The sequence below is a fragment of the Cyprinodon tularosa genome, unplaced genomic scaffold (assembly GCF_016077235.1).
Source record: "Cyprinodon tularosa strain WSP-4 unplaced genomic scaffold, ASM1607723v1 ctg491, whole genome shotgun sequence".
NCBI lineage: Eukaryota > Metazoa > Chordata > Actinopteri > Cyprinodontiformes > Cyprinodontidae > Cyprinodon > Cyprinodon tularosa.
In genome coordinates, this window is record NW_024039220.1 from 238,931 (window position 1) to 260,308 (window position 21,378).

Here is a 21,378-nt window from a genome sequence, read left to right on the forward strand (position 1 = left end):
AAAAGATAAAAGGTGTTCCCGTCTCCTAAAAACAGGGACCATTTTACACACCAAAAACCAAAAGTGCTTGCTAAATGTTCCTATATTTGCAAATTCATGGATACTCCGGAGCAGGTGACAGCAAGAGCAACGCGCAGCTGTGACATGTTGGGGGGTATGGGACTAACAGGCCGACGCTATCAGGGAGGCACTCACTTTGAGTGGCAGGCACTCCTTGTGACTCTGCTGCCCTATATGGGCACAGTAACTTTAGGGCTCTCTCTTTCCCTGACTCCCCCTACCTTCCCGGCCTTTCCCCAACAGTTGTGAACGTATTTTCTAGAAGCTTCCAACGGGGAGCTTCGAGAAGCCACCCCTAAAGTATAAAAAGACGCAAGCATGGCCTGGTGGTCTGCATAGAGTCAAAGGACGCTCAAGCGAACACGCCTGAAGACAGACTTAACTGCCAACAGGAGCAGCAGTGAAGCACAGCCTTAAAACTTTTCAAGAGGAAGATACAAGAAAAGCAGTCTATCTGACGATCGACCTGAAAAAGAGTCAGAGATTTTACTCAAGGTAAGACTGAAAGAACGATACAACATGAGAATGGCTTTAATTACATTTATAAAGAATTAAAAACTCAAAGGAAGTTAAATATATTGCACAATTTCAGTTTCATTTCCCAATTAAAAGGCAGAAGGACTTTTTTTGCCATCAGTATCTTTATAGAACTGCACATGGCATGCAGGGTGACCCTGACCCAGAGAGCAGCTGCTAGAAGGCAGCTGCAGGATTGTTCATAAGAAACTATCTGCATGGCACAAGCAGTAAAATTCTATTAATTCTTATTATAACATTATTTGCTTTCAGCTACTACTTTCTTCGGCAAAATAGTTTTAGATTATAAGTTTAGAGGTTAAAAAGCACTAGTACTTCACTTTGCCACCAAACTTTTGACTGATGGCTTGAGCATGCGTTCATGTGACCAGCCACTTTGTGTGAGCCATGTGGCCATCTGGAAGAGAATCAAGTATAAAATGCATTTTTACACTAAAGATCACCCCTGTTTTTAGATGCCTGAGAACGCTGGACACGTTATGGAGGAGGAAGTGGAGACCTTTGCTTTCCAGGCTGAGATCGCTCAGCTTATGTCCCTCATTATTAACACCTTCTACTCTAATAAAGAAATCTTTCTTCGTGAGCTAATCTCCAACTCCTCAGATGTAAGAAAACTGAATACTCTCAATTAATTAATTTTGACCCTCACTTTCATTGTATGACTGAACTCAACTAAGATTTGATTATTTCCTCTTCTGCTCAGGCCTTGGACAAAATCAGATATGAGAGCTTGACAGATCCCAGCAGACTTGAAAGTTGCAAGGAGCTGAAGATTGAAATCAGGCCCGACCTGCACGCTCGCACCCTGACCATCACAGACACAGGCATCGGTATGACCAAGGCCGACTTAATCAACAACCTGGGCACCATCGCCAAGTCTGGCACCAAGGCCTTCATGGAGGCTCTGCAGGCAGGAGCTGACATCTCTATGATTGGTCAGTTCGGTGTGGGTTTCTATTCTGCATACCTGGTAGCTGAGAAGGTCACAGTGATCACAAAGCACAACGATGATGAGCAATACGTTTGGGAGTCTGCTGCGGGTGGCTCATTTACAGTCAAGCCCGACAATGGTATGACATAATATCCTATTGAATTTACTTTTATTAAATGGTGTAAACAAACAGAGCCTAACCTTATTTTAATTGGTGTTTTTAGGAGAGCCTCTGGGCAGAGGCACAAAAGTTATCCTTCACCTCAAAGAAGACCAGACAGAATATTGTGAGGAAAAACGTGTCAAGGAAGTAGTCAAGAAGCACTCCCAGTTCATTGGCTACCCTATTACACTTTTTGTAAGTAATCATTCCCGAATCTAAGATATTGATAACAACAATTAAAAATGTAGATTTAAAAATAAATAGCAGGCAAATAGGTCATAAAATGTCTGATCTGTTTAAGGTGGAGAAGACAAGAGAGAAAGAAGTGGACCTTGAGGAGGGAGAAAAGGAAGAGGAAGTCGAAAAAGATGCTGCAGAGAACAAAGACAAACCAAAGATCGAGGATGTGGGGTCAGACGAGGATGAAGACTCCAAGGATGGCAAGAACAAGAGGAAGAAGAAGGTCAAGGAGAAGTACATTGATGCTCAGGAGCTGAACAAGACTAAGCCCATCTGGACCCGCAACCCAGATGACATCACCAATGAAGAGTATGGAGAGTTTTACAAGAGTCTCACCAATGACTGGGAGGATCACCAGGCTGTCAAGGTAACATGCTGATGATAATATTCCAACATCATCAATCATTACTAATAATTGATATTATGTGGACCTAATTAAAAATGTACATTACATTTCCCAACTGCAGAATTTCTCAGTGGAAGGCCAGCTGGAGTTCCGTGCTTTGCTCTTTGTACCAAGGAGAGCTGCCTTTGATCTTTTTGAAAACAAGAGAAAGAGAAACAACATCAAGCTGTATGTGCGAAGGGTTTTCATCATGGACAACTGTGAAGAGTTGATCCCTGAGTATCTCAGTAAGTAAGCATGTTTACTGGCATAATCAGTTATCTCTGTCTTTAAAGACGGATATTTTGTCTTGCTTTGGGTGTCTGACAACGCCATTTACCTTGTTCCTTAGATTTTATCAAGGGTGTTGTGGACTCTGAGGATCTGCCCCTAAACATCTCCAGAGAGATGCTGCAACAGAGCAAGATCCTGAAGGTGATCAGAAAGAACCTGGTCAAGAAGTGCCTGGAACTTTTTACTGAAATGTCAGAGGACAAGGAAAACTACAAGAAGTTCTATGAGCAGTTCTCCAAAAACATTAAGGTAAGTTCCATTATCTGAGTTAAACTTTCTGGCCTATGTTATATCAATGCAATGAACATGAAGTAATTTATTCTATATTTCAGCTTGGAATCCATGAGGACTCCCAGAATAGAAAGAAGCTGTCAGATCTGCTGCGCTACTACACTTCAGCCTCTGGAGATGAGATGGTTTCACTCAAAGACTATGTCTCTCGTATGAAGGACAACCAGAAACACATTTATTACATCACTGGTAAGTTCTTATATCATATTGTTAATTCTGCAAACTTATTAAAAAGTGTGCAATTAAACAAATCCATAAAATCTTCGACAGGTGAGACCAAAGATCAGGTGGCGAACTCTGCTTTTGTGGAGCGTCTTCGCAAAGCTGGCTTGGAGGTCATTTACATGATTGAGCCCATTGATGAGTATTGTGTCCAGCAGCTGAAGGAGTATGATGGCAAGAACCTGGTCTCTGTGACCAAGGAAGGCCTGGAACTTCCAGAAGATGATGAGGAGAAGAAGAAGCACGAGGAGCTCAAAAATAGATTTGACAATCTTTGCAAGATCATGAAAGATATTCTGGACAAAAAGATTGAAAAGGTAACCTCTTCCTGAAATATTATTTATAATCTTCTAGCGACAATGGAGAGCATTGCAATAATATTTCATTTTCTGATCCACAGGTCACAGTCTCCAACCGCTTGGTTGCTTCTCCTTGCTGCATCGTGACCAGCACCTACGGCTGGACGGCAAACATGGAGAGAATCATGAAGTCTCAGGCACTGAGGGACAACTCCACCATGGGATACATGACCGCCAAGAAACATCTTGAGATCAACCCTTTACATCCGATCATCGAGACACTGAGGGAGAAGGCAGAGGCAGACAAGAATGACAAGGCTGTGAAGGACCTAGTCATCCTGCTGTTCGAGACTGCCCTGCTATCCTCTGGTTTTACTCTGGAGGATCCCCAAACTCACGCCAATCGCATCTACAGAATGATCAAACTTGGTCTTGGTAGGTTATTTTTTTTTTTTTTTACTGTTTGAATATGATCATATTTGATTTTGAGTGAAATTTTATGAGTGACATTTTTTACTAATTACTGTATTTTCATTTGTAGGAATTGATGACGACGATTCTGCAGTTGAGGACCTCATTCAGCCGGCTGATGAAGACATGCCAGTCCTGGAAGGAGATGATGACACATCAAGAATGGAGGAAGTAGACTAAAATACTTGCTAGAATTTTCCAAAAGCTCACCTAGTTTTTATTTTTCTAAGTTCATTTGCTTTCTGGAATGACTTTTTATTTACCACAACTTTTATTTTTCAAAAGTGTCAAATTGTTAATTTTTTTTTATTTATGCAGACCATAATATTGTTTTAGTCATTTAAATGTCTTTATTTTCGACATTTTGAAAGCTTAAGAGTAATATAAAGTCATTTGTATTTTGACTAATTCCTCTTTTGTAACTGCTGCATTTTATATGTAAAGCTTTTAAATTTCTAATAAAACATATCCGCAAATAAAACTTGCAGTTTTTTTCTATATGGTTGCCAGATTTTATCATTTTGCTTGCTCTTTACAAACATAAAAGTGGTTACAAAGACATAGATTAAAATAAAAGTAAGTTAGGTTTTATTTTCTCTATTGAAAGTTCTGGAATTTTCAAGGAAGCAAGCATAGTAAATTCTAGTTTCTGCTCCCACGTGCCTTCTTCCCTGGTCAACCCCCTGTTCCGCCTCAACACCACCCTCCTGCCAAATAAAGAGAGGTAGGCGTGAATACATATTGACTGACATTACAGTCGACCAATCAGCTTGAAGCATCTCTGAGAATTCCAGACGGTTCTGGAAGATCTGAGCCAGGATTTTCTCGAACCATCTGACAGACTACAAAAGCCGCACCGGCACACTTTGCAGGCGGATACCTTACTCTCAGAGAGGCAGCAGCGCATCGGAGCGAAGAATACGAGTGTATTCCGAAGCTTTCATCACTAATAGGACGAAGGTAAATTAATCTGTTGCATTTATCCTTTTACTTACTTTTCACTTTATCACTCTGGCACAAAAACATAATAGAAATCTGCTTAAATGTGAGAGTTTAACGGTTATTTAACTGATTTTTAAAGACTAAATTTGGGAAGTAAAATTAATTTAGACTGTAGAAATTGCGTGAAGGAGCTGCATTAAAAAGACTTAAAATTAAAGATCCTCCAAGGCTACTTAACCGTTACCTTATCTGGTTTATCTCACGAGACATTCATTCATCTAGTTCTACACTTATTAATAATTAAGGAAATTTATTTAATGCATTTTTTTTACGGCTTGTTAATTATTCCGTAGTGTTGATCAATGCTTCTATTGGCATTGAGGAATAAACTCAGCCTAAGGATGTCATTCATTGAGTCTCTTCCCTGATTTAGGAGGAAGGAGGGGCTGTCTGATGTGGAAGCTGCTCCTCGCATCTTTAGTAGCTTCTAGAACACTGCAGTTCTCCCTAAGTCCTGCAGGAGGCGTCGTTCTTCACAATTAAATAGGCAATGCAAACCACGTGCTCCTGCCTAAGCCTTTTAATTGCATGACTAGGATTTAATAATAAAAAATCATAATCACCAACACCTTTTTGAGTATTTGACTTAAGTTTAGGCTACTGCTTATTTAAATTCTGTTAAATATGTTAATGTGTAGATACATGGATAAACGGCAGATGATGGATATTACTCAATATAAAAAGTGCTTAAATGCAATCAAAAACATTTTGCATTGTGACTAAAATCAGTTTTTGCCACCTTCATGTAGATGCCTGAACTTCATGACCAACCAATGGAGGAGGAGGCGGAGACCTTTGCATTCCAGGCTGAAATTGCTCAGCTGATGTCCCTCATTATCAACACTTTTTATTCCAACAAAGAGATCTTCCTAAGAGAGCTTATCTCCAACTCCTCTGATGTAAGTTTGACTGACGTTTCCATACTGAAATGATTTGAAGGATATTTATTTCCCACCCTAAATTAGGTTATTTTTTTCCCTCATCCCTTCAATAGGCCCTGGACAAAATTCGCTATGAAAGCCTTACTGATCCCTCCAAGCTTGAGTCTGGCAAAGACCTTAAAATTGAAATCACGCCCAACAAGGAGGAGCGCACCCTGACTCTCCTCGACACTGGCATTGGCATGACCAAGGCCGACCTGATTAACAATCTCGGCACAATTGCGAAGTCTGGCACCAAGGCTTTTATGGAGGCTCTGCAGGCTGGAGCTGATATCTCCATGATTGGTCAGTTCGGTGTTGGTTTCTACTCTGCGTACCTGGTAGCTGAGAAGGTCACAGTCATCACAAAGCACAACGATGATGAGCAGTACGCCTGGGAATCCTCTGCTGGAGGCTCGTTCACAGTTAGACTAGATAATTGTGAGTAACCTTTCAACAAAGCACAGATGCGCGCTTAGTGGCACTATTGCAACACAAATTAACTGGTATTTCTGTCGTGCAGCTGAACCTCTGGGCCGTGGAACAAAAGTCATCCTGCACCTGAAAGAGGACCAAACAGAATATCTGGAGGAAAGAAGAGTGAAGGAGATTGTGAAGAAGCATTCACAGTTCATTGGCTACCCTATCACGCTCTTTGTATGTATCTGCAATATGTTACCATTAATGATATAGCATGCATCCAGCTGTCACAGGGCAGATGTTCATACATAAGGACTCATTTTGAAAATCTCGTGCCCATCAGGTGGAGAAGGAGCGGGACAAGGAGGTGAGCGACGATGAGGCAGAGGAGGAGGAGAAGGAAAAGGAGAAGGACAAAGAGAAGGAGGAAGAGAAGGATGAGGACAAACCTGAGATTGAGGATGTTGGCTCAGATGAGGAAGATGACCATGACAAGTCTTCAGATAAAAAGAAAAAGAAGAAGAAGATCAAGGAGAAGTACATTGACCAGGAGGAGCTGAACAAGACGAAACCCCTCTGGACCCGTAACCCAGATGACATCACCAACGAGGAGTACGGCGAGTTCTACAAGAGCCTCACCAACGACTGGGAGGACCACCTGGCTGTTAAAGTATGCACTCTGTCATGTCTTTAGGTCAGTAAAGGATTTGTCCCTTTTTATTCTTCATTAAACTAACCTGCTGCATTATATCCCATGCAGCATTTCTCTGTTGAGGGGCAGCTGGAGTTCCGCGCTCTGCTCTTCGTGCCTCGCCGCGCCCCCTTCGACCTGTTTGAAAACAAGAAGAAGAAGAATAACATCAAGCTGTATGTGCGCAGGGTGTTCATCATGGACAACTGTGACGAGCTCATCCCAGAATATCTCAGTAAGTAATGTTTTTATTATTGCAGACCTGTTTTAGATGCCAGTCACTCACCTAGTAGCTGGAATGATTCAGACATTAAAACAAAGTTGTCTTCCTTATCAGATTTCATCAGGGGTGTTGTGGACTCTGAGGATCTGCCTCTAAACATCTCCAGAGAGATGCTGCAGCAGAGCAAGATCCTGAAGGTGATCAGAAAGAACCTGGTCAAGAAGTGCCTTGAGCTGTTCACAGAGCTGTCTGAGGACAAGGACAACTACAAGAAGTTCTATGAGCAGTTCTCCAAGAACATTAAGGTACCTGTCAATGTGTTTAAACAAGTCTTTCTTAATCAAAGCATATCATTTGAAGTTTAAATGTTTTTAAGTGACTGATGCTGACAGTTGGACTGTTTTCTTACAGCTTGGAATCCATGAGGACTCTCAGAATAGAAAGAAGCTGTCTGAGCTGCTGAGATATTACACCTCTGCATCCGGAGATGAGATGGTCTCCCTCAAAGACTATGTCACACGTATGAAGGACAACCAGAAACATATCTACTACATCACCGGTAAGATTCTTTCTCTGCATGTAACTTCAATGCTTTAGATTTCTAACGCTATAGAAATATAAATATTCTTGTCCTACTATCTTGTAGGGGAAACAAAGGACCAAGTAGCCAACTCTGCCTTTGTGGAGCGTCTGCGTAAAGCTGGCCTGGAGGTCATCTACATGATTGAGCCCATCGATGAGTATTGTGTCCAGCAGCTGAAGGAGTTTGAGGGCAAAAACTTGGTATCGGTAACAAAGGAGGGTCTTGAGCTGCCTGAGGATGAGGAAGAGAAGAAGAAGCAGGAGGAGAAGAAGGCTCAGTTTGAGAACCTCTGCAAGATCATGAAGGATATCTTGGAGAAGAAGGTGGAGAAGGTGAGCTTTAAGATGCCAAAATCAAACTTTGTGTTTGATTAGGCTTATGTTTATAATTCAGACACTCAATGTTCTTTCGTCCCCCTCACAGGTCACAGTCTCCAACCGCTTGGTTTCTTCTCCCTGCTGCATCGTGACCAGCACCTACGGTTGGACTGCCAACATGGAGAGGATCATGAAGGCTCAGGCACTGAGGGACAACTCTACAATGGGTTACATGGCTGCCAAGAAACACCTTGAGATCAACCCTGACCATCCCATCATGGAGACACTGCGTCAGAAGGCAGAAGCAGACAAAAATGACAAGTCTGTGAAGGATCTGGTGATCCTTCTGTTCGAGACTGCTCTACTATCCTCAGGCTTCACACTGGAGGACCCCCAGACACACGCCAACCGCATCTACAGGATGATCAAGCTTGGTCTTGGTAGGGATCATTAAATCAATCCACCTGCTTTTTAATTGGAAAAAATGATTTAACTTATGTCAGTGGATAATAAATGTCTGCTGTTCCTCTTCCAGGTATTGATGAGGATGATGTGACATCAGAAGATGCCACTCCTGCTCCCACTGAAGATATTCCTCCTCTTGAAGGTGATGATGACTCCTCAAGAATGGAGGAAGTGGATTAAGCTCCATTTGCCACTAGTGTTAAAATTAGTAAATTGTACAGTTTAAAGCTTAATGCTGTAAATGAGCTTGGAATGTCTCCGGTTGTCCTGTTTCTGTTCACATGGACCTCAGTTCAGATCATTCCTTTAAGATGTTGCTTTCCAGTTGTCAGTGACTTTTTTCTTTTTTTTATTGATCCACTGCATTTGTGTTTTGTATTTATTGACATTCCAATTGTTCTTGAATGTAAATATCTCAAGGTTGATACTGTTATTTGGAACAGTTTGGCACATAAATAAAAAAGTAAATGCACTGCAATGTTTGGTTATTTTGACTCCACTGAAATCATTAAGCTTCTTAAATCTACACAAACAATTCTACTGGGCAAAAACTAGTGCTAGAGATGAATTTTGTTTTCAGTGTCTACAGTTAAACACATGCTAAGAAATTAAAGCATAAAAATGTGACCAAGGTTTCTGTCATTAGGAAATAGATTTGCACGTTTTCAATAGACTTGGGTTACTAAAGAGTGTTTTTTTTTTTTTTAGGCCAAATGACTTGATTTTATATTTTATGTAAAAGGTTAAAGCTGATTTTCAGAAGGAATGTGGCCAGTTTAGAGAATATTGCACAGATTAAATTAAAGCAAAACTAAAATCTTAGTACCATATCTGGACAGAATCAATTTATGTAATAAACTAGTAAGAAATTTGGGAGTGTATTCCAATGTTTTCAAAACATGCACACTATTTTCATAGTTTTGAGATCTAATAAATTAGACAGTTTTTACTTTAATTGTGTTAGCAGCATGCTCTTAAATGAATGCTGGATAAACTTGCATTTTTATTGGTCTTCTCAGTTTGTTAAATGAAAAAGGACAGAGCTGTAAAAGGTGTTGGTATCAAAATTGAGGTTTACGAGATATTTAATTTATAATAGCAATGTTTTGACATTGCTTTAATTGCTCAATACGCAATTTATTAAGAGTCAACTAAGTTAAGGCCAAAAAGAATAATTGCAAATGTATACATATATTTAATGAATAAAATAGAATAGAAAATCCCTTTACTGTCCCGCAATGGGGAAATTGTGGCATTATAACAGCAAACGATTATAGCAAAAGTGGTCACAAAAATGTGGACCTTAAAAAATAAAAAAAATATATAAAATACTGTAGCCTACTGCACAGTGTTTTTACAATATAAATACAGTGCATATGAAGAATAATCAGTCTACTTCTGTGGATATCTTTACAGTAATGGATGTGTGAAAATGGCTGCAAACACCAGAGATGTACAAAAATGACAGCAGCATGTTATTTAAATGACTAATACAGACACAGTAAAATTAAAATACTTCAAGCAACTCTTTCAGTTTTCTATTTGAACACAAGTTCTACTACACAGTCAGATATGGAGAGGGATCACTGACTTTCATTAAACCAATAAACTATAACTATGGATTTACTTTTTTATTAATCAAATCAAAAACTTGCAAGATCCAACATGAAAATTATAGGAAAATACATGTACTTTCACAGAGATTTACTGACAAATATTTCATAATTTATTTACCTATATAGCAATGTAAGAGAGAAGCCAGGTGACATCAAACCCTCTTTCTTATTTAAATTTTAGCAGTATTTTTGCCCTGCTGTCTCATGTTCTGTAATAGCCCAACTTTCGCCAACAGGGGGCGCCCATAACCCATGCGTCCTAGCCGCGGGAGTCAGCTGTTTGTCAGCAGCCAATCACAGCGCGAGTACAGGCTGAACCGCCTTGCAGTGTAGAGCTCCAAGCGGCTCGGATAGTTGTCAAGGTTTTGGTTGTGGAATATCCGAGAGGAAAGCAAGGGCGGCTACTCTTAGACAATGCCGAATAAACCAAAAAAGGATAAGGTGAGTTTTACGAACTAAATACAGTTTGTGTTTGCAGCTAATGAAGTGTACATTTACTATATATTAGTGGATCTAGAAATAAGCCGGACACTAACTGGACGTTCAGTTATTAATGTAACGTCCCATCATCTTAGCACCAGTCATTGCTAGCTAGCCTCTATTTCACCAACATACTAGCACTGAGAGAGTCGTGTTGCTTTGTTCATATTAACTGATTTGCTGCGCTTATTTTAATGTTTTTGAGTTTTTTTTTTTTTTTTTTTTTTTTTTTTTTTTTTTTTTTACATTACATAGGTGCCATTTACATGCTATTTGACCGGTATAGCCTATAATGGTTTTAAAGCAGCAATAGCTAGCTAACTCCGGACTGAAACATTAGTGTGGCTGGGTGGGCAACCTTAGTTTCTGTCCTATGATGCTTTTTTTCTCGTTAAAACGAGTTACAACTGAAGTCAGTGTTTCTCCTGCAGGAATCTCCAAAACCTGGTAAAGTGGGAAAGGGTGGAGGACAGGAGAATATCGAGCATGAGGTAAATGAGAACACTCCCTATTCTCTATCAATGTAGAAATCCCCTCTTAAAATGGATCATTAAGGCGTTCCATTTGTCTGGACAAAATTTAAATTTCTAGAAAGTAAAACTGATATATGCGTATAATTAATCAAATGAATAATAATCTAAGAAAATATTTAAGTAACTGAACGAAGTGTTCTGGATTACACAGAGCGACTCTTATTTTCTTACCATTATTTATGATGTCAGGGTTTGTCCACATAGTCAGATTTAGTCCAAGATTGGGTGTAAAGGTTTAATCTTATCAAGAGCTGCTGAAGCAGTTATATTTTAATGCTGATAGAACACGTGGGTTGGTATGAGACTGACTGGAAGGTGACCCCTTAGCAAAAACAACAGTTTGCTCTCACAGCTCTGTGATGTTGTTTTGAAATGCTTAGATGCTTTTTTTTTGTGAGGAAGAAACTCCATACATTATATTAACTGATATATATCAAATTAAAATGGATAATAACTTGGAAAGTATTTATTTAGTTTGAGCTGCTTAGATAGAACAGTGTATTATAACAAATTATAATTGATATTTCTTAAAATAGACACTTTGTTTTTAAGGTTTGCTGTCTTTTATTTTACTTTCAATCCAAACCTGATACACTCCATATGCAGCATTAGAAAGTATCAATTGTAAACCTTTACATTTAGCTTACATTAGGAATTGTGATTTTCTTTTATTGTTTTGTAATTAATAGTTGAATTAATCCAATATAATTTTCTGACAATATCATAGTATTAATCAATTTACTGCAATTTTTGTTTGACTTAAGCCTTTTTAAATAGTTTTAAATATATATTTTTGGATTTTATTACTATGGGGATTCACTTTTATGCCAATTGGAACAAGTTATGAATTATAGTTTGATTGATATAGGTTGAAAGAAAAATCCTTGTCCCTCATACTGTTGCAAACAATCCAGGGTTTTTATGAATATCTCCAAGTGAAGGGTTGAAACAAATATATTAATTGTGAATAATTGAAATAATTGTCCACTTATTTAGTATTAGTCATCTTTTGGAGTATAGAGGCTCTAAAAGATGCAGTTTGCCAAAAGAAGAACTCACTCAAGCATGTTAATCTAGCCATATGTATACAAAACATACATGCATTTTCCATGTATGACGGAGAAACCTTGTTGGTCTCTAACTTTGTTTCTTCTAGAATTTCAGAAGTGGCATTTTTATGCATTGAATCAAGTTTTTTAACATGCCATTTAAAAATGCAAATGACATTTTTGCTTTTGTAAGTCTAAAGACTTTTTTGAGAGCTATGTTAATTTACATAAGGCTCTTTATAGATTAAGCAACTAATAATAATAAAAGGACTAGATTCTTTGATAGCACAGTCTGGCTGTGAGGTTGTTTCAACTTCAATAAAAAAAGGGAGCAGCTGAAGATTAACATTTCCTGACTTTGCTTGGTCATTGCCTCTAGTTTCATTACTGTTGTCCTTATCCAATATAAAAGCTCTATAAATAGAGATTGTCAGGATGCTTGTATTATTGTGACATCTGACTCTGAGTTCAAGAAACAAAACAAAAAAAGAATGGATGATTTTTTTTTTTTTGAATCTGCTGTCAATAGCACAGCTATAGCAAACTGTTTATCTTAACGTCTCTAGGAATTATAGTTTGAAACGTTGAATTTAACCAGCTATTAATGTTTAGCTAGCTGTTATAAAGGGCAGTCGTTGACATAAAGTTGGTCGCACCTGAATCTTATTGCTGGGTGAAGGTGAAGCAGCAATGTTATCACAGTAAAAGATGCCCTCAGCTCTCTTGGGGCTGTTACCTTGTCATTGAAGGTAGAGGCCAGTAAGTTTTTAAAGAAACCAATAAACGGTGATTGCATTAAAGGTGAGAGCTATATGTTTAACTCCTCCTGGCCAGTAAGTGGTGCGCTCACCCGTTTGCAGATTTATTATTTATTTCAGTACAGTTAATACTTTTATCCTGCACTGATCTGCACCGCTCCTGCACTTTTGTCCTGCAATTAAATATTCAGTTCAGAACTTTAGTATCATGACAACCCTAATAGCAAGGTGGCTGAAGATGGCTTTAATGGTAACTTGGATCTCAAGCATTCATACCAACTAGATTATTAATATTTGAGTAGCATGTTAAAATAATGTTAAAACAATTACAATAAAAAAAACATAATTTTTAATCACATTCTGTTTACCAGGAGTAAAGGGCAGATTAGACTTCTAATAATAATAATAATTAATTTAATTTATATTGCACTTTTCACCAAAAAGGCCTCAAAGTGCTACAAAAAGCATTTAAAAAAGCAATCTATGTAAAAAGCATTTAAAAAAGCAATGCACACATAAATTGCAGCTTTTGTCTGGTCGTGAACCAGTTTTGCTGGTATGCTTCTGCACCGTCAATCTGTAATTTCTAGGGACGCACAGCAGTTTCCCGCCAAAGCGCAAGGGGAGCCTGTTTGAGAACTTGCGAGAACTTGGGCGGATTGCACTTCCAAACCTTTTGTCGTAGTTGTCCATTGCAGTTGTTCCTCAGTTTTTGAAAATGGCGCGCCCCGGCACTGAATCGAGAAAGACGACCACACAGACAGCCGGAAAGGCATACCAAAGATCATTCACAGCTGCTTTTTGTCTGCACACTTCTGCTTGAGGTCTACGAGGGTTTGCTACCGTCCGACGCGTAGTAAGGATTTTTTTGTGGTGCATGACGATGGTTGCAGAGCCTCTGCGCGGGGGGCGTGGTCACACAAAGATGGTTGCAGAGGCTATGCATCAGAAGCATAAATTGGCCCTAAGAAATGTTCTTACTCTGCTCATTAGGAGGTGGTAATATATTATAGAGGGTTTCCTGCCACACAGAATGGAAGAGAGCCTTGCTGCTAGGGCTGACTAATGATTATTTTGCTTATTGATTAATCTGTTGATTAGTTTTTGGATTTATTGATTAATATTGGATCATATAAGGTCCGTTGAACTAAATGTTTTACATAATTTAAACCAGGTCAAGATAAAGCGGTGCTAACTCTTTACATCCTGAATGCTAATTTTCTATATATTATTTACAATTTTGGTGTAAATATTGCTGAGTCGGATGCTCTATAGTAATGGTACACAGACTCTAAAACACACATTTTGCAGAAAAAAATAACCTACTTAGAGCAGTATTTAAGACAAAACCCTGCAGATATGAATGATAAACATTTATAAAAAAAAGAATGTGTCGTTTTTCTTTTAACAAATAAAATGTTTAAATGTTTAAGAATGTATATTTTTTTGCAAGCTTTGCTATTTGCAATTTATTGAAGATTTTCAATAAAATTTTCCTTCCATTGTCAAATGTTTGTTTATTTAAAATTGTAAATTTTCTAAAAGTATCTCCATTTAAGTTAGTTGTAAAGTTAATTGATTGGGTAATATGTCACAACAATCAATAGGTGCAGCCTTAAAACAATGAAACTCTGAAATGAAACATCTACATGTTTCTGCTTACTTTAATAGAAAATCTAAATAAAAATTACAATCATGGTTGGTAAAAAGTAGCTATTTTGATTTTTGGGAAATGTGATCATCCCTAATGTTCATCTATGGTTTAATTTAAGAAAAAAAAAAAGATACACAGAATTGCACTGGGTGGATTGTATCTCATAGGCCAACAACCTCTCTCTCCCTGCAGCTTTTGTTTTTATTCCTTATGATCCAATCTCTTATTAACCTCACATTTTACATTTTTAGCATAACCAAAATGTTCCTTCCTTAATATTGTTTTCTAAGTGCTACTTGGTCACAGACAATCTAATTACTCTTCCTTAACAGAAATAGAAAGGTCCAACAGTGCCTTGTACAAATAAAGAAAAAAAAATTCTATCCAGTTTATTACAAATTCCTACTGAAATTGTAGTTAAACTTTAACAGTCACCTTCCAAGTGACACAGCCTAAGCTCCTGTTCCTGCACAGCCAGTTTTAGCTGGGTCTTAAATGAATGTGATAAATCCACTATGAGTCAGACAACAGACGGGTCCACAGCTGCATCAGCTGAAGCCTGATCTGCGCCATCAGGAGCGTGTTGTTAAACAGATCCCAGCAGGCAGGGAGAAATGCATTGCATTCAGGTGATCTGACATAAGGAGTAGACTGTCTCACATATCTATGTGCTAAGTGGATTAGCAGGGCTCATTTCCCCTGTGTCAGTTTTTTTTTTTTTTACTAAAATATGCTTTCATTATTAGCTTCTATACATAGTACTAATTCTGGTGTATTAGTTCCTGAACAACTTCCTGTTTAGCAGAAAGCAAATACTGGTTGTAAATAAATGTACAAGTCTATTGCTAGACTTTTCTTTAAGCTACATGCTACAAATTTGTAAGAATCTTAAAGAAGCTGCTGCTTCCACTCTGCTTGGCATGTCCCTGCATTGTGTCATGTAAGTGATGTCGGGTTGTTCTCCTGTTTCTACAGAGCTCTAACAGGAAGACCAGCAACAGTGTTCCTCCCACCACTCAGCTGCTAAAGGGGAAGCAGCCAGGTTCTCAGACACCTGTCAAAAAGGACAAGAGGCAAAGCTCCTCTCGCTTCAGCCTTAGCAGCAGCAGGGAGCTGCAAAAACTCCCCGCTTTCAAAGGTATGTACCTTTGTAGTCATATCTGCTTTCTCACATGCTGTTTACAGTGTTTTTAATGTTTATTCTTTAAAAGATGGTTAAAAAGGGATTCCAGCAAATCTATAACACCATTATATATTATAAGATTCCTCACAAGAGCCTTACTAATATGCTAACATTGAAACTCTTTTTTTATTTACTCCCTCTGTCCCATGGACATCCTTTGATGCTTCCTCATCCGCTTTTTATTACTAAGCTGGACTTGTTATGCAATACGTGGAATCAGAGGACATGCATGGCATGGATTTTGTGTTGGATTTAACCCAAGTGTCTATATTTAGTGGTAATCCAGAGATAAAGCTTTAATTCCATGTTCAGTGTTTGACAGTGTTTCAGATGATAGGGGATAAGAAGGTTTTCAAGTCTTCCACTATTCTGCTGTCTTGTTCCTCTGAGTTGTATAGGTGTATGTTGGAGTTGGAGAAGTAAGGAGCAGGCACTTCATAAGGCCTCTGGGCGTGCTTCTGCTTATGAATGCATAAATGCACACAGCAGTTGAATCCCTGGTCTTTAGCAGTCAGAAATAATCGAAAACAGATGAGTATATTTATTATTCTGTAGATAGGCACTTAACTGATTGTGGTGTTTATGTAGTGTTACTCTATGTAAAAAAGATATTTAACATATACTATGTTTGAAGAAATATCACTGCACAACTATTGGAACATCCATCCTCACCATTGGTTTCTGTGTTTGTCTGATTTCTGAAGTGATCATGTGAGCAGTAAATACTTATAATCAGAGAACAGCTGTTCTCCAAGCTCCCTGAATCACATTACCGCAGCTGGATTTCTACCCATTACTGCAATTACACCATGCATGCAAACACTGTTCTCCGATTTCTCTCGTTTAACATCTACACATAAAAAAAATAAAATAAAATAAAAACAGCTAGCAAATAAGGTGGTACATAAGGAGCAACTTTGTTTAGTTACATTTTGCTAAGTTTGCAAGTTGTAAGCTAAGTACTCCAAGAGAGAGGTGTGGCCATTATGAGAGATGGTAACAGCTCTCCTGGGAGGCTTCTTCCCTATCCATACGGGGCAGAATGTCCTCTTCTCTTCAGGAAATTAGAAAAAAATCCAGAGGTACTGCTAACCAAATTCTTCTCCCGTTGAGACCCATTACATTCCATGTCAGCTGGCAAAGTTTCACAAAAGCTCTTGGAGGCATCCCAAAGTTGTCTCTCTGCTATGGGCCCGTCATTTTTTAAACACAACTCTCTCCCAACAGTTTAGATTCTGAAAGCACATCCATTAAGCATTAAATGTGATGACAGATGGTGACATGAAGACAAGGATTTTTTGAATGTATCAATCTGTAGTAGAAACAAACTAGATATGATTCTGCCAACATCTGTGCCAGTCAGTCCTACAATCAAAACCTCTAACATATATTTAGCACTAAAAATGATTAAAAGAAAATCAAGTGTGCTATCGTTGTTTCAGAGATATTGAAGAAATCTTTTTTGGTCATTCAGAGGTCAACATTCCCCCCATTAAGCTCTGAATTGAATCAAACATATCTACTTATTCAGTGCTACTTGATTTGTGCAGGTAAACATGTTGTTTGTGAGTGTATGTGTTTGATTAGAATAATTAGCTCACACCTAAAGCAGCCAAGGCCGCAGGAGGAGATAGTTTACATGCAAAGTCAATAGTTGATGTGCATCAAGGTGCAGTAAAACGTTCCGCAGCATGTTTTGAGCAGCAGCAGCGCATCTGAGCAGCTGAAGCAGCGCGTCGTGAGCTTCTGAGCATCTGAGGCGCTGCAAACGCAGAAGCTGCTGGAGTTGGAAAAATTACATTTTTGCTGCTCGAAGCGCCACATCAGCCAATCAGAGAAGCTGATCTGGGAGCTGGCAGGGAGACGGACACATCGCTGATGATATAGATCATTATGATCACTCCTCTGAAACAGTTTATTAACTCTTAAATAAACTTAAAATGCCGAAATATGCCGGCAGAACATGCAGTTTGGATTACATACATGAAAAGCACCTTCCAGCCGCGGCGGCAAAGAAAGGATAGGATAGCTCCGCCCAACGTGCATCAAACCCATGTTTTCCACCGCGCAGCCAGAGCAACAAAGATGCTTCAGAACTAAACTAGTAGAAGCATAAAAAATTAAGCAGCATGCGCTTTTTGGCTGCTCTTGCTGCTTGCGGTCTGAACATAGCATAAGTGCTGCTGTTGCGGACTTAAATTATTGCATAACATCACATGTCATTCCTGTGCTGGTATAGAATATAAAAGTGGGCATGTTTACCTGCTGGAGTGATTGTTTAATATTTAGTAAATCGTCAGCCTCTCGGTTCCTTCAGTTATGACCTGCCATTACCCTGGTAAACCCCTTGGTATTTCCTGTCAAGGACTTGATGGCTTTTCACAATAAAAGCACAGGTGAAACTTAAATTCATGGACTATTGCTAAATTGTTCTCTATGCACATCTTTTGACAAGACTTAGAGAGACCATCATTTTTTGGAAAAGCTCAAAAGCGCTAAAAAAAAAGATCCTAAGTGCCACTTTGGTTCAACCAGAGCTGCTTTTGGACGTCCTTGTAAATCTACCCCTGCAGAAAGCACCGATGCTGGCAGTGGGCAGTGACAGACCAGGGTCTGAGCTGGAGGTAAGGGAGGATGATGATGAACAGTGCTTCTAGGACTAAAATAAAACTGCTGTTTTTAATGCCACCTAAAGACCCATTGAGAGCATTCTTTATTTCTACCTTTTTTAACATGATTTTTTTTGTATTCCATTTAAAGTGAAAAAGGCCTCACCTACAACCAGTCCCTGATTGGCTGCTGTGTCGCGATTAAAATGAAAAGTTCAGCTCTTTTCAGCGATGACTGCTCCTCTCTCTTCATGCAGTGCTGCTGTTGGACAACACCTCAGTTCTATCTCGTAGCAAGAGTTGAGAGAGGAGCAGTGAACACTCACTCCATGGAGTTCACTGCCGGCCGCTTTCCTGCACTGTTTGGCAAGGGATACTATGTAAATCCACCGCTCTCGCTGCAGACACAGCGTTTTGTCTGAAGGCACCTTAAAACTATCACTCTTACACTTGATTCCAATCTCAATCCAATTTTAATTATTAAAGTTTTAATTCTCTTAAGATTTTAAGAAAAAAAGGATTGGTTGGATCATAAACACAGTTAGTGACAAAATGGATTAACTTTACCTGCAAGCTGAATACTCACTGTATTTGTAAGTTTGCAAACAACATAAATCATATTGTGCACCTCCAGCTTAAATAGTTCATATCCGAACCCAAAAAACGACCACCAATCGCGTTCCAGTGTTTATTTAATTTTTTCTAAGGAGGGACATAAAACAAGAGCTACCAAGCCCACAGCTGAACCCAATAAACCACTGTAGTGTTGAAGGGCACCTGTTTGGTCCACAATTTTACCTTTGAGAGAGGAGAAGCAAGAGCATAAAAGAGTTAGTTGTTGTTGTTTCTCATGGCGTTTGTTGCTATTTATCACTGTGATTGTCTAAAAGCAAACCTTGGGAGAAAGTTACTTGGTGTCACTTTACCCAATCAGGTCGAAAGGTTTTTCTGAACGCGTCTCTACTATATGAACAGAAAGGACAGGAGCAGTCCCAGATTAATAACACGGAGGATTAAACGTAAGATCCACACATTATCAGTCTGGCTCGCCAGGTTAGCAAGGGCTATGATGCTGAAATCCAGACTGTTCACAATTCATGGTTCTTTGCTTAGTCTGTGGAACAGGTAAGCTCTTTGGACCAGTTGGCTGGAATCCTGCTGATCGCTGTGGTGAACAGAACAGCTGCCCTTTTATATAAACGTCTCTGCATGCAGGAGATTTTCTTTTCTTTATTGTGCAAAGCATAGCAGTCCAGCATGGGTTATTAATTTAGTTCCTCCAAGTCCACTGAGATAGAGCTGTCTTTTTGTGACTGACCTCTTTTTCCTGGTTTAGGTACACTTGAAGAAAGGTTAGATTTACATAAAGAGTTTATTGTGTTTTGCTCCATTGCAAAGACTGATAACAGTTATCGTACTTGGAGAGCAACTTCATCTCTGAAAGTTATGCACAATTTAGTTTTTTCTCAGCCTTCTGGAAAGATCTGAACCTGACAGAAACACAGCCTCATTGACTCTGTCAGTGAGAAGCCATCTAGGTTTGTCTCTGAGCTGTTACATCTGTGTTGTGCACAGAATCAATGAGCATAACTTAATTTCTGATAAACCTGCGTATTTCCCACACTTCAATGTTAGCTCTGATAACATTCTACAAAACATTATCCCGGAGTGGCCCAGTAGATGTTATCACTTGGTCCTGTCTAAACAGGCTCCTCGCTTGGCCTGTTTTCATTCCAGGCATGTTCACCACCTTGTGATAGAAACACATGTCCACAGGCCAGTCCTGCAGAGCCACATTGATGAGTCCTGGCCAAAAGAAACTCTTTCCTGTGCATTCACCAAAAAAACACTTCACACTTTTTTTATTGTGGTTGTAGCACACACAACCCCATGGTGTATGCTTTGTTAAATGTTAAAGTGCTTGACATAAAGATTGTATTCTCTTCCGATAGTTCTTGTGGCATTTTTATTATGGACTTATCAGGTTTTGTAAGCCTTTAAGAACAGGAGATAAATAACTTCAAAAGGCTACTTTACTGCCCATTTAAACTGTCAAGGTGTAAATCTAAATTAAGGAAACGAGTTGTTGCTTATACTGTGCAGATATCAGGCTTGGGTTTCACTTCGTGCTTAGCCTAACGGGGTTTGGTGCCATCTGCTGGCCAAGAAGGATACACATTTGAATTTGTGTTGCTTTGATATGCTACCTCAGCCTAAGTTTGCAATCTTCCTATGAGTCATCTTGTTTGAGTAATAACACATGGAAGAAAATATTGAATATTCTTAGATAATGATACACTTACTAATTTGATGTCATATTACATTAAAAAAGGCTGAAAGAATAAATTGTGGCAGTAATAATTTAGTAATTGATTAATCGTTAACTGGAGTTCATACACTCTAGATCAGGGTTCTCCAACCCTGGTCCTCAAGATCTACTGTCCTACAGGATTTAGATCCATCCCTGCTTCAACACAGCTGAATCAAATGACTGAATTTCCTTTTCAGCATGCCATCAAGTTTGGCAAAGGCTTGGTAAAAAAAAAACATTCAGTTGATTCAGCTGTGTTTGAGAAGGGATGCATCTAAAACCTGCAGGACAGCAGATCATGAGGACCAGGGTTGGAGACCACTGCTCTAGATCATGCTACTTGATGAAAGTGCAACTCGGCACTCAAGGCAGCTAGCCACAACTAAAAAGAACATTTAAGATTTAAGAGAAAAAATCCTATATCAAGAACTACACATAAATGGCATAGTCTTAACTTCTTCTCGTTCAAATCATTATAAAAAATCTCAGATTAAGCACCTTTTTGCCATTAGATTTCAAATGGTAAAGAAGAGTTTAGTTTAGCCCTATATTCAGAGCCATAAATGTTCTCTCCAGGGATTATAAAAAAAAACAGTCAGAAATGAGGATGTGTGGAGTTGCCTTGCTCTTTGTCAAAAGGCAAGAAGACTTGCAGCCATTTGGGTATCTCT

At 38.9% G+C, this 21,378-nt stretch overlaps 3 protein-coding genes across 4 annotated transcripts in view; all 3 read left to right on the plus strand.

The window, feature by feature from the left end:
* The first annotated feature begins 300 nt into the window (after window positions 1-300).
* hsp90aa1.1 (heat shock protein 90, alpha (cytosolic), class A member 1, tandem duplicate 1) lies at window positions 301-4,391 on the plus strand. The gene is made up of 11 exons (XM_038302488.1): window positions 301-555; window positions 1,053-1,202; window positions 1,301-1,667; window positions 1,753-1,886; window positions 1,993-2,298; window positions 2,399-2,564; window positions 2,669-2,859; window positions 2,943-3,090; window positions 3,172-3,440; window positions 3,524-3,857; window positions 3,964-4,391. Exons 2-11 carry the CDS (start codon window positions 1,053-1,055, stop codon window positions 4,071-4,073), a joined length of 2,175 nt encoding a protein of 724 aa, XP_038158416.1. The 5' UTR covers window positions 301-555; the 3' UTR covers window positions 4,074-4,391.
* Window positions 4,392-4,694: 303 nt separating this feature from the next.
* hsp90aa1.2 (heat shock protein 90, alpha (cytosolic), class A member 1, tandem duplicate 2) lies at window positions 4,695-8,986 on the plus strand. The gene is made up of 11 exons (XM_038302487.1): window positions 4,695-4,853; window positions 5,645-5,794; window positions 5,890-6,256; window positions 6,339-6,472; window positions 6,579-6,905; window positions 6,996-7,161; window positions 7,264-7,454; window positions 7,561-7,708; window positions 7,796-8,064; window positions 8,156-8,489; window positions 8,585-8,986. The coding sequence occupies exons 2-11, from the start codon at window positions 5,645-5,647 to the stop codon at window positions 8,692-8,694; spliced, it is 2,196 nt and encodes a 731-aa protein (XP_038158415.1). The 5' UTR covers window positions 4,695-4,853; the 3' UTR covers window positions 8,695-8,986.
* Window positions 8,987-10,441: 1,455 nt separating this feature from the next.
* The window catches only part of ppp2r5cb (protein phosphatase 2, regulatory subunit B', gamma b), a 33,717-nt gene continuing 22,780 nt past the window's right edge, over window positions 10,442-21,378 (plus strand). For both annotated transcript variants that reach the window (XM_038302491.1, XM_038302492.1), the window contains exons 1-3: window positions 10,442-10,571; window positions 11,042-11,101; window positions 15,580-15,742. In XM_038302491.1, the coding sequence (XP_038158419.1) occupies window positions 10,545-10,571; window positions 11,042-11,101; window positions 15,580-15,742 (250 nt within the window). In that variant the 5' untranslated portion in view covers window positions 10,442-10,544. The remainder of the gene's footprint in view (window positions 10,572-11,041; window positions 11,102-15,579; window positions 15,743-21,378) is intronic.

Bases quoted from the DNA above. Each gene is read 5' to 3' on its own strand.
- hsp90aa1.1 (XM_038302488.1), top strand. From the start codon at position 1,053: ATGCCTGAGAACGCTGGACACGTTATGGAGGAGGAAGTGGAGACCTTT. The intron at 1,203-1,300 runs GTAAGAAAACTG...TCTTCTGCTCAG, and splicing joins TAATCTCCAACTCCTCAGAT to GCCTTGGACAAAATCAGATA. The intron at 2,565-2,668 runs GTAAGTAAGCAT...CTTGTTCCTTAG, and splicing joins GTTGATCCCTGAGTATCTCA to ATTTTATCAAGGGTGTTGTG.
- hsp90aa1.2 (XM_038302487.1), top strand. From the start codon at position 5,645: ATGCCTGAACTTCATGACCAACCAATGGAGGAGGAGGCGGAGACCTTT. The intron at 6,257-6,338 runs GTGAGTAACCTT...TCTGTCGTGCAG, and splicing joins CACAGTTAGACTAGATAATT to CTGAACCTCTGGGCCGTGGA. The intron at 8,065-8,155 runs GTGAGCTTTAAG...TCCCCCTCACAG, and splicing joins TGGAGAAGAAGGTGGAGAAG to GTCACAGTCTCCAACCGCTT.